Consider the following 12,574-nt stretch of genomic DNA (forward strand, 5'->3'; position numbering starts at 1 on the left):
ACCTTCACCTTGGAGTTCAGCTTGTATCTCTTTGGCAGTTATCCTTGGTTCTTTTTCTACCATTCGCGCTATCCTTCTGTTCACTCTGGGGTCGATTTTCCTCTTGCGGCCGCACCCAGGGAGGTTGGCTACAGTTCCATGGACCTTAAACTTCTTAATAATATTTGCAACTGTTGTCACAGGAACATCAGGCTGCTTGGAGATGGTCTTGTAGCCTTTACCTTTACCATGCTTGTCTATTATTTTCTTTCTGATCTCCTCAGACAACTCTCTCCTTTGCTTTCTCTGGTCCATGTTCAGTGTGGTGCACACAATGATACCAAACAGCACAGTGACTACTTTTCTCCATTTAAATAGGCTGAATGACTGATTACAAGATTGGAGACATGTGTGATACTAATTAAAGAAACTAATTAGTTTGAAATATCACTATAATCCAATTATTTATTATCTTTTCTAAAGGGTACCAACAAATGTGTCCAGGCCATTTTAGAATATCTTTGTAGAATAAGCAATAATTCATCTCTTTTCACAGCTTCTTTGCTTTATTCTATGACATACCAAAGGCATGCAAGTACACATGATAAAATAGCTTTTAATTTCATCACTTTTCAGGAGGAATGAAGCATTATTTCAATGAGCTGTAAGGGTACCAACAAATTTGAGCACGTCTGTATATATATATATTCAAACTTGCAAAAATTACTATTGTGGGAATTACATTCCCATTAAGATTTAATGTAGGTAAAACATTTATGAGATTTGCATTTGTGTAGTCTGTTTGTGTAGGTACTGTACTGTATGTGTTCTCATAAATTTCAACTATACATTTTAATAGACATTCACCTTAAAGTAATAAAGAATGCCATTCCCCTTAGTTCAGACAAGCCAATAAGAGAGCTTTATGTATGCATGCAGAATACCTGTTCTAAAGTCCCTCTCTTCAGTTAATCTCACAGAATGCAGTTATTATCCTCTTTCCCAATCAAACTGTTGTGTCAGTTTGTTGCTATTGAAGGGGGCTGTCGATCAAACACGGGGCACTAGGTTCTATTTTGATGAGTCAGAACTGCTAAGCCCTTCACAGCAGTCATTTTAACTTACAACAAAAGTTTGAACTAATGCTCTCTTTCAGTCTGGCATTGCTGAGTGGGCAGAGGTTGTGCACATCCTGCATTTACTGGGGGGCCTGGCACTATAAAAACACTAAAGGGTGGCTTGTCCCTGACATTCACTTTGGATCGGTCCACTTCAGAACGTAAGTACTGCTTTTTGTGGTATGAAATAAATTAACACCGCATTAACTGATCTGCTTATTTGATATATTGCCAGTTACCACCATTTGAAGTAGAATGTCAGAAATCACTGAATATTTTATATATATATATATATATATATATATATATATATATATATATATATATATATATATATATATATATATATATTTGATGGATTTAAGAACAAGTGAAAAAGACACTTATTTAAAAAAAAAAACATTCTTTATCCATTGAAAACCCCCAAAGAGTTGTCTTACCTTAACATTACTTTTAATACAAAAATCACTGTATTATACAGTAATTCAACACAAGTTTTCATTACAATTATTTGAGATAGATAGATGGATATTGAGATAGATGAAGGAAGTTTAGGAAGGTACAGTTAATCTAGATTACAAAGTATGCTGTTTCTTTTACCGATACAGAAGGATCACTGACAGTAGCAAAAATGACCACACAACAGATGGAACAAATAGGACAGTGGAAAATCACTGTTTGGGAGGAGGAGAACTTCCAGGGAAAACATTGTGAGTTCATGATGGAGTGTCAAAACATCATGGAGAGAGGATTTCACAAGATTCGCTCCGTCAAGGTGGAAAACGGCCCGTAAGTCTGTCTTTCCATCTCAGTGAAACCACAGGCTCTAACCTGATGTGTAGAAAGTCAAAAGAAAAGTTGCATGTATTTTCTTTCTATTTGTTACTGTATGTTGAAAACCTTCTAGATAGTATTCAGACACGTATTGCATTGAGGGATTTTAATACTTATTACCTTTCGATATTAGAGTAAATACTGGTAGAAAATGTTGGGGAACACTGTTCGGGTAAGTGGGTACTGTACTGTAGTCTGGATTTGTCATATTTTACTTCTAGCCAAATGTGAATATGGGAATGAGCAATATTAGGCCCTCTACCAGGATATATGTAAAATACAATAAGTAGACTTATTTATTTTCATACTTTATTAATATTGATCTTCCAGCTGGGTAGGATTTGAATATCCTGAGTACCTGGGCCAGCAGTTCATTCTGGAGAAAGGTGACTATCCTCGCTGGGAGGCCTGGAGCGGGAACAGCGGTTACAGAACTGAACACATGCTGTCCTTCCGACCAATCCGCTGTGCTGTAAGTGTGTCAAAGAACAATATGTTTGAAAATGAGCATTACTTTAAGTGTTAAGGCAAAGGCACATTTTAAGAGGGATACAATTACTAACAAGAAACCACTCACAACAGCAATTTAAATGTTAAATGCCATTTTGAGCATATAACGCCAAATAACATTTTAACAGTTTTTTACTGTGAGTTTATTTATTTACTTATTTATTGTTTTGCAATCACTATTATAATTTGTTGCTGAGTTCTAATCCATATGTCTTCATAAAATCACACTCTTTAGTGCACTGCAAATGTTTCCTTCAGTACTTTTTCTATTGTTGACAATAGCTGTGTAAAGCATTGTGTGGCTCTCACCTCTTACATACTCTTTTATTAGTCTGTGTCTATGGCGACTGTATTAAGAACAAGGAAGTCAAACAGGAAAGATAGCTGAAACTAAACATCCAGCCCTGAGCATAGCTCAAAACTTCTATCACATGCTAGAGCAAATAATGGATTCAACTCAATATATATGAGCAACATCCACTCCGTTTAATGGAACCACAAAAAGTCCAGTAAAAAAAATATATATATATATTTAAATGTTATTTTAAGCTGCAATGTATTTGCTTCTATATGAAAGTCAGCTGGATTGTGATTTCTTTTGGGGAGCAGACCAGAAAGGTTCTTATGTTTAGGATGTTATTATTATTTATTTCTTGGCAGATGCCCTTATCCAGGGTAGCTTACAATTGTTAGAAGATGTCACGTTATTTTTAGAAGATATCACATTATTTTTACATACAATTACCTATTTATACAGTTGGGTTTTTACTGGAGCAATCTAGGTAAAGTACATTGCTCAAGTGTACAGCAGCAGTGTCCCCCACCTGGGATTGAACCCACGACCCTCCGGTCAAGAGTCCAGAGCCCTAACCACTACTCCACACTGCTGCCCTACCACTACTCCACAATGTTGCTCTGTGTTCAAAGTTTTCTAACATTAACTATACAAATGATGAGAATGCATGATCTTCAGTAGTAACAACATACTTTCCGTTTGCTTCTCTTTAGAACCACAGTGACAGCAAGGTGACTCTGTATGACTGTGAGGATTTCCAGGGTCGCAAATTTGAAATATGTGACGATTACCCTTCTCTGCAAGCCATGGGATGGTGCAGCAAGGAGGTTCCTTCCATTAAAGTCAACTCGGGGTCGTGAGTGTCATCACATTATTATGTTGAATAAAGACATTTTAATGATACTTTTAGCTATGGCAGACATGGTACTGGGGGAACTAACTTACTAAAGTCAAACCTGTATTTATAGCCACCTGCCATAGCAGCCAGTAAAATCCAGAACAGATTAACTTTTTTCAATACATGTGAATGGCAGAGGCCCCTTGAATAAGCAGCCATCTCTTTTCAGTTAAATCATATGTGGTTAATTTATTATCTTAAAAGATGCTCATCAAAGGTAACAACTAAGTTGAGACAAGCAAACTCAAGTTGAATTTGATCCTTCAGAAGGTACAATTTATTGCATTAACACACAAACATTCCTAAAAGGCAAATTTTGTAAATGTACTCAGTACCAGGAAGGCATTTGGGTTTACAGGTATTTTACATATATATATATATATATATATATATATATATATATATATATAAAATATTTTTTTTTACAGTTGGGTAGCTTACCAGTACCCAGGATACCGTGGATACCAATACATCCTGGAGAGAGACAGACACAATGGAGAGTACAGAAACTACAATGAGTACAGCACCCAGGCGCACACCAACCAAATCCAATCAATTCGCAGAATCCAGCACTAAATCCAACTCACGCTGCTCCTGACAACAATTGTGTATTTACAATGGCATAAAAAATATTACAATAGGAAATAAAAGCATTATTCAAACCATGGAAAAGAGTGCTCGTGACCATTCCTTGCTTTCAGATAGTTCCTTTTCAAAGTTTACAGCTATGACCAAACGTTTTGCATCACCTACAATTTTAGGATTGAGACATAACTAATTAAATATGCAAATTTCAGCATTACAAGAGACAATCAAATCACCTAAAGGCTTCTACATTCACAGCGTTTTAAATGTCATAGTACGTATCTGCAGACATGTTTCGCCCTGTTTGGGGCTCATCAGTGCAGTGCAACTGTACTTTGATTTCTGAAAAGCTCAGAAGAGTAAGTAAAAACAAATAGCTTTCAAGTTAAGGGGAATGAAAGCAATGAATAGAGAACAATGGGTAATCGGGAAATATGCAAATTTCAACATTACAAGAGCCAATCAAAGCTACTTGTTTTTACTTACTCTCCCTAACTTTTCAGAATGATATTGCAAAGTCTACCAGAAGCCATAATAGTGGTACAGTACTGTAAATATCAGTCAAATCACAGCATAGGGTAGATTATAAACAACTCTAATATATATATATATATATATATATATATATATATATATATATATATATATATATATATAATACAGAACATTACAGTAAATTAAAGGCATATATGACATACTGTGTAACTCTTAGTGATCTTAGTCATTTTTTTTTCTGTTACATTTTTTTTTCCTCCATAAATACTTTTACAAACCTGACTGTGAAAACAATGACGCTGGGTTACTGTTAACTATAAAATATCACTTAACGACATGTTCTATAATAACAGACTCACCACGTAATAGTTGTTTGACTTTGCAGATCATTTTAATGGAGTGCAAATAAACTGTATTTTTTTTTAAAGCCTTCTGCAGATGTTCTTCATCAACTAACATGTGATTCCACACACACAATTCCTAACCATGGTTAGACTACAAGTCCATTGTATTGTATCTGCTGTGGTGTCCAACAACATGAACCCAGTACCTCATGCAGGAATAGATTTACATTAGCATGAGCAATACAAAATACAACTGATACTGTGGGTTACGCCAGGAAACTGCTTAAGCACTGGTAAAAGTGTATTCATAGGAAGACAGGAGAATTTGAAAAATAAGTGCCATCTCCCAGTGGTTAATTGAGGAAATGCACAAAGGAAACCTGGAGCAACAATGTACTGTTGGTGATCTGTGTGTTAATGCTGAGAGAAATGCCGCTGCTTTTATAATGGTAATGGCTATTTCCCAAGAGGAAAGGACTTCAGTGACATATGACTATTAAACAATGAACAAATATGGTATATATGTATATATATATATATATATATATATATATATATATATATATATATATATATATATACACACACACTGTTATAATTGACATTTTATAAATTATATATTATATTATATTATATTATAGTGTATTAATAATAGTATTATTTAGTGCATTTTTATTTATTTTATTACATTAGTAGCATTAATGTGGATCAAGTGAACAAGTTAGGCCTACTGGGAAAAAAATGTGTAGCATTATGCCTAATGGTTTTACTAAACGTTGCACATAATAGGATATGCAGACTTAAATTTTGTTTGCTTATTTTCTGTCAACTAAACCAGTACTGATTCACCCCGTTCAATACATGTGGGTGCTGCTTGCAAGTGCATCAGAGTTTGTGTTCTCATCGGTTTATTCTCCCACTTTGAATCATTCCAGCAGCTAGTCTTCAGGTTAGCCACGCTGTCACATCCTGCTCAGAATCCGGATGCCGTTTATCTTTTTGCGGTGGTCACATGCTGTATACACTTGGCATAAGGTAGTACTGTACAAACTCCAGAACCCCCCCCACAAACTTAGAACTTTGCTGTACCAATGTAGTTAAAATAAATCTTCCACACCCTGACCAGGATACCGTCATAAATATTTAACTAACACACCTTTCACAAATACACTTTCCTCTCCTGAACGATTTAAACCAGTGTATGCATTTAGTTTACCTGTACAGAACTCAACTTCCTTCAGGAAGGAACTGCCTCTTATATTATAGCGCTTAGGTAAACTTTTTGGTCAAATTCTGAAAAATAGATATAAAGGTAAGTACTACTCTTCATAAAATTAACATTGTATTTTATATTATTTATTTCGTCCTATGTAAATATCATACTGTTGTGTTTAAATTCAGCATTATACTACAAAATAATGCTGAAGATTTAGCAACAGAACATATACAATGGCTGTCGGGGGGTATTATTTAATTCTGTAGGTAGTTCATCACTGTGTAAGTATATGAATTGATTCTATGGATTACATAATAACAGATCCCAATTTGTAAATCATATTTTGTATTTTACCAATGTCTTTGATACATGTTATGTATTTTAAAATTCATAAAATCAACAAAAGCTTTAAAATTCTGTTTTGATGATTCAGTTTGATCCACTTAGACAGGATAGCAACAGCCTGGGAGTAGAATTGAGTGTTCAGCTATTCCTGAAACACAAGCATTGGAAATGACGACGTTGTTGCAGTGCACCATTGTATACCCTCAGGCGATTGGCTGGCTTGAGGTGCTTTGACTAGGCAGACCTGCCACAAAAGAATGTGCAGTGTGCAGTCGGTGTGTTAGATCATAATTGAATGCATATATACAGTGGTTTTATTTTGTTCTTTCAAATAAGGTTTAACTGCAGTTCTTAGAGTCCCTCTTTACCAAATACTGTATACTGTATTAAATAATGGACAAAACATGTTCAAATAATTCAAATAATATGTATATTTTGAAAACCCTACTTGGAATATCTCCTTTATTCTGGGCTTGTTTTAAGTTGCCTGCGATCCTGTTTAAAGACTCAGGCAGCTAAAGCAAGTCTGGAAAGCTGGAGGAAACTGCGTTGGAAATATAGAAAGTAATATATTATTGTATAATTGTGTTCCTCATCAATAGTATTGTATTATTCAGCATTTCTAAATTACAAACCCCAATGATCTTATCTTCATTAAAATCACTCTGTCAAGACAAACCAATGTTTTGACAAACTGTCTTTTTCAATGTCATCATTGGATATGCTTGCATGGCTGAACTGAGGCACCTGGCATTTTATCTTCTGAAAAAAAAAAAAAATCAAATTGTTGAAGCCAGGTATATGGGCACTACCTTACTTACCAAAGTGGACAGGTCAGAAGGAAGGGCCCAGATTCCCAGTACTGGGCATTACCAGCACATGCATTTTTTTGTGTAACATTTTAAACAGATAATAGTTATATTAAAATATACAATGCATCTGGATGTTTATGTATGGACCTCAAGGGGTTTAACAAAGTAACTGCTGAGAATTATTTTTCACAGGTCACAGAGAACAGAACCAGGGGCCACGGGTGGTATCTGAAGAAGGGCATATTCAGAACCAAGGGGAGAAGGAGCTTTCTCACAGAAAGGGTGGTGAACCATTGGAACAGGCTGCCTGACAGAGTTGTTGAAGCAGAGACTATGGGACCCTTCAAGAATAGACTGGATGCTGTCATGAACAATACTGTATAACCCTCTCTGTGACCATAATAAGACCTTTAGTTAGCTGCTTGGAGGAAGGGTGGTCTGTTTAGCCACGGATTCCCAGAGGTCATATTCCACCTGCTAACTTGGTTAGGGTTTTTTTGGTTTTTCCTCTAACGGACCCCACTTACATTAAAGCGAGTGAGCATAGGTGGGCCGAATGGCATTTTTTCGTTGTAGAATTTCTTATGTTCTTATGATGTCAGCATTTTATGGTTAAGACACCTAACAGGCTGAGCTATTACGAACTATACAGTATCTTGCAAACCACTTGTCCAATTTTGATAAAACTGTACATTAGCATTTGTTATGACATGCTACTATAAATGTTTTTTGAATGTAGGCCATGATGATGTAAGGATCTTGCAAAAGGGATCTGCCTCGAGTAATGTCAAAAACACTCCTGACCTCAACACCTCCTTGGATGGATGTAAAACCCTTCTTGCAAGCCATTCCCACTATAATAATGACATTACAGTCATGACACGTGTTGGTTGGCATGCAGGGGTGACAGTTCAATTTTAACATTAGCTTGTTTTGGCAAATTCATATTGTACTTACACCATCGCCCATATATTTATATATATATATATATATATATATATATATATATATATATATATATATAGAGAGAGAGAGAGAGAGAGAGAGAGAGAGAGAGAGCAGTTGGAAAACTATACAGTACTCTTCTTTATCTTCAGACATGTCCTTCCGGTGGGATATTCGTTTCTTCAGACGATGAAATAGAGGTACACTATTTTACAGTATTCTGTAAAATGTAACACTGCTACTACATACACTACTAATACATACATTGTTACAATTTGCCCCAATACCATCAGCCTCCATTAAACAAAACAAATTAACAACAGCATATTCCGTATGTTGATTTACAAAGTAAATATAATCACTAATAACTTTGTTTTCTTTAACCCAAAGTCTAAAAAATGCTGTGTAAAGATTTTGGAAACCACTGTTATGCCTTACCCCTGCACAAAAATGCGGTTTGCTTATTTAACGGGTTGAAACATGAGAAATCTAATGTAAAGTGCAACTAACTAACTAACTAAATAAATAAATCCTAAGGATGGCTCACGCGACCATGCGTTGAGTTAATAAGAACAGAGCTATGACAGCAGACATCCTCTGGGTTGCAACTACCCTTGTTGAAACACGTGGTATCCCACATAGGGCGACTCAAACAGGATCTTATTTATTTATTTATTCATTTTTTACATAACACACTACTGAAAGCTAGATGTAATTTGAAATAGCATAAACGGGAAAAAACATAAATGATTGAATACCAGCTGGTTTAAAACATTGTGTTTATAGTCAACCTTGTAAAATCTTTTTTTTTTTTTTTTTTTTTTACTTTAATGGAAGTATGGCCTTAGCTTCTCATAGCGCCTCTTTTTTACAACTGAACTGTTTTCCTTAGACCTATTACATCATTTGACTGGTATTTTATATTCTAGGATTACATTTATGTCATGATTTCTCGTGAATTTATCATCGTTTATCCTATATTAAACCATTATTTCAAAAAAGCCACATATAGATAACGACTAACTCAGTTTCATCCCAGACTGGGGTCTCTTTGTTGCTGTTTTCATAGATGCAATGAAGCAGAATCTGAAAAGATAAATATTTTATTCCAGTGCGAACCACGCGATTCTGTTTACAAAGAGTTAAAAGGCGGAAAATCGAACGGATCTGAATAGGTTTCCATGTCAAACACTTCAATTCTCCATAGTAACTCTGATCTTAACTCGGAGACTTTATTAAACCGCGATGGAGGACTGATAAAGCAGGATTTCTACCAGCTTTTTTATTGCGAAGACTGGGCTAAATGACAGATTTAAATTGCTCTTTTAAATAAAGCAATGCTTTAAAGGAAATTACAGTCCGAATGGTGTCCCAGAAATGGGGTCTGCGACTGTTGCCTAGAAACTTTATCAATCCGTTTCAAATTTATTCCAGATCACAGTTTTGAGATAAAGTTTAATAAAAATCCTCTCCCCAATGAAATCCGGCCCTTTCATATCAACCAGCTATGAAACCGAACTGTGGAGCAAACCTTATGCTTAACATGTATCTCCCAGGTATTATTATTATTATTATTATTATTATTATTATTATTATTATTATTATTATTATTATTATTATTAGTTTTTCATCAATATCTTAAAAATAGCTAATTAAATCCGATTTTGTTTATTATTATTATTGGTAATATTAGAAAGAGGTGCACTGTGATCTTTCTCTTTCAATGAGCCGGCTTTAAAACCTCTCTGTCTCACTGACGGAAATCGGATTTCCTTTTTCCTGAACGCGTTTCCTGATTTCACCTTCTTCAAAATCTCTGAAAGGAAACTTGCAAAAGAAAAACGAAGAATCAGCAAATTGCACCACAAATAAAAACATAACGGAATAATGTTTATATTGTTCAAAATACATATCTGCAATATATATATATATATATATATATATATATATATATATATATATATATATATATATATATATATAGTTTAATAAAATCATCTATTGCAGATATGTATTTTGAAAGAATTTTGTTTTACAATCAATATGATGACTACTAGATCAAGGACTGTCTCTTTGAAAATATATGTAAAATGGTTAATAAAAACGTACACATGTATTGATATTGTATAATATATGGTAATATAGACTCTTTTTAACGCATCATTGTTTTATTTTATAGACCCTGGAACGGAACATTTCTTGAAAGACGGGAAAGCTTCATCATGGTCGCCCATAAATCCTGGAGTGCAGAAAGGCAAGCTGATTTTAACTTTAACTTTCAGTTATATTTATTTATTTATTAAATGTTTTTTATTATTATTATTTAAGTGTGGTTTTGTATTTGATACATATATATGTGTGCATTGTACTTACACCATCGCCCATATATATAGAGTGAGAGAGAGAGAGAGAGAGAGAATATAATTGCATTCTATGATTCTGTAACCATGTCCTAAAACAAAATGAGCAATTTCTAAAGGTTAATTTACAATAAACAAAATACATAATTTACTAGTGCAGATTATTCTTTAAACATAAAGACATATTGAGATAAATACGATTACATTTCTCCACACACTTGACGTGACCATCTAACTTGTCGCTGTGATGATGAAATCGATTCAATAAAAGCAGCAGCAGCAACAAAAAAAAAAGCACTACTCTTTATTATCAACTTATTTGATTTGGATAAACGTCATTAAATAATTATGTCAGCACATTCAAAAATGTTATTTACATTTACTTAGTCTTTGAAACATGTGTATGTCACGACCCAGATTAAACACTAATAAATAAAAATAAAGTTTTTAGCATACTAATTTATTCTGTTTAGTTGCGGTAGTCCAAAAATAGTCGTAACGGAGACATATTACTCAATATATTTATAAGGAAACAAACAAACAAAAAACGTAATATTAAAACAATCTTAAAAAATACCCTATTTACATAATACAAACATATTTTTTGCGCACTCAAAACTGGATGTCCAAAAGATTATTTTTAAATTTATATATAAATTTATATATACATGCAGTGCCCACATGTGCAATTACCATTAAACAATCTCCCATCTACCCTTTTGTACAACACATGGGCATGAAGACCAAACTGTTCCTTTGCCATTTCATGGGATGGACAACTAGACGCATGGTCTTGTGCTATTCCAGCCGTATGGATAATCCAGCATCATTCAATACACCAAATCCATCACACTAATTGTATGTGAGTAGAAATCTGTTGAAGATGTTTTGACTGTGCACTGAACTGTTCTGCTGTTTGTTTCTAGGCAGTGGACAGATTCAACTATGGCAGTTTCTGCTGGAACTCCTATCGGACAGCTCCAATATAAACTGCATTGCCTGGGAAGGAATGAACGGGGAGTTTAAACTCACTGACCCGGACGAGGTAGCCAGGCGATGGGGTGAGAGGAAAAGCAAACCCAACATGAACTACGACAAACTGAGCCGAGCACTCCGCTATTACTATGATAAAAACATCATGACCAAAGTCCATGGGAAACGTTATGCATATAAATTTGATTTCCACAGCTTGGCACAAGTCTGCCAGCCCACCTCAACCGAGCACTCTCTGTATAAATTTCAGGGTAATTTTACCCCGATCCCCTTCTCCGGGATCTCCAAACTGAATCTCGTAACGCCAGGAGTGTCTGCCTCTGGGTTCTCCTATTGGGCTGGATCCACACCGACTCTATACCCCAGTCATAGCTTGCAACCACCGGGACCTTTCAGCTCTGTGACTGCCTCTCATATCAGCGGAATTAATAATATTAACAACTTAAATAACATAAATCACCATTACCATTAAACTCACATTGTGTCAGGCAACATCACACTATTAAACTATTAAGACACTATAGCATCATTTGTTTATTTGGGGATTCTGTGTACAGACCATGTTAAAAAAAATACACTGTGGTTGTTTCCTTTAAATCTGTATGCTGCTTATGATGAATGGATTTTAAAATGTTCACTTTTTTTTTCTTTACTCAGAAAATCGCTTTCATCAATGTCTGGTGCTTGCAGCATGTATTGCCAGTACGACAACAGAAGAAGTACTGCATGGCATGTTTCATTAATGTTCTAATATTAAAATATTTGAGTTACGTAAAATCTGTATGCATTGATCATGTTGGTTCTTTTATAGTTATAGCATCGGCATAGTTTAGGGTCTGTAGTTC

The 12,574-nt window shown here is 34.8% G+C and overlaps 2 protein-coding genes across 2 annotated transcripts; both read left to right on the plus strand.

The window, feature by feature from the left end:
• The first annotated feature begins 1,142 nt into the window (after window positions 1–1,142).
• On the plus strand, window positions 1,143–4,306 carry LOC117427129 (beta-crystallin A2-like). Its single transcript, XM_034045525.2, has 5 exons — window positions 1,143–1,258; window positions 1,706–1,886; window positions 2,262–2,403; window positions 3,450–3,592; window positions 4,063–4,306. The coding sequence occupies exons 2-5, from the start codon at window positions 1,729–1,731 to the stop codon at window positions 4,208–4,210; spliced, it is 591 nt and encodes a 196-aa protein (XP_033901416.1). The 5' UTR covers window positions 1,143–1,258; window positions 1,706–1,728; the 3' UTR covers window positions 4,211–4,306.
• Window positions 4,307–8,494: 4,188 nt separating this feature from the next.
• On the plus strand, window positions 8,495–12,574 carry LOC117426153 (protein FEV-like). The gene is made up of 3 exons (XM_034043487.3): window positions 8,495–9,932; window positions 10,556–10,630; window positions 11,663–12,574. Exons 1-3 carry the CDS (start codon window positions 9,884–9,886, stop codon window positions 12,199–12,201), a joined length of 663 nt encoding a protein of 220 aa, XP_033899378.1. The 5' UTR covers window positions 8,495–9,883; the 3' UTR covers window positions 12,202–12,574.

Source organism: Acipenser ruthenus, chromosome 11, assembly GCF_902713425.1.
Source record: "Acipenser ruthenus chromosome 11, fAciRut3.2 maternal haplotype, whole genome shotgun sequence".
Taxonomy (NCBI): Eukaryota; Metazoa; Chordata; class Actinopteri; order Acipenseriformes; family Acipenseridae; genus Acipenser; species Acipenser ruthenus.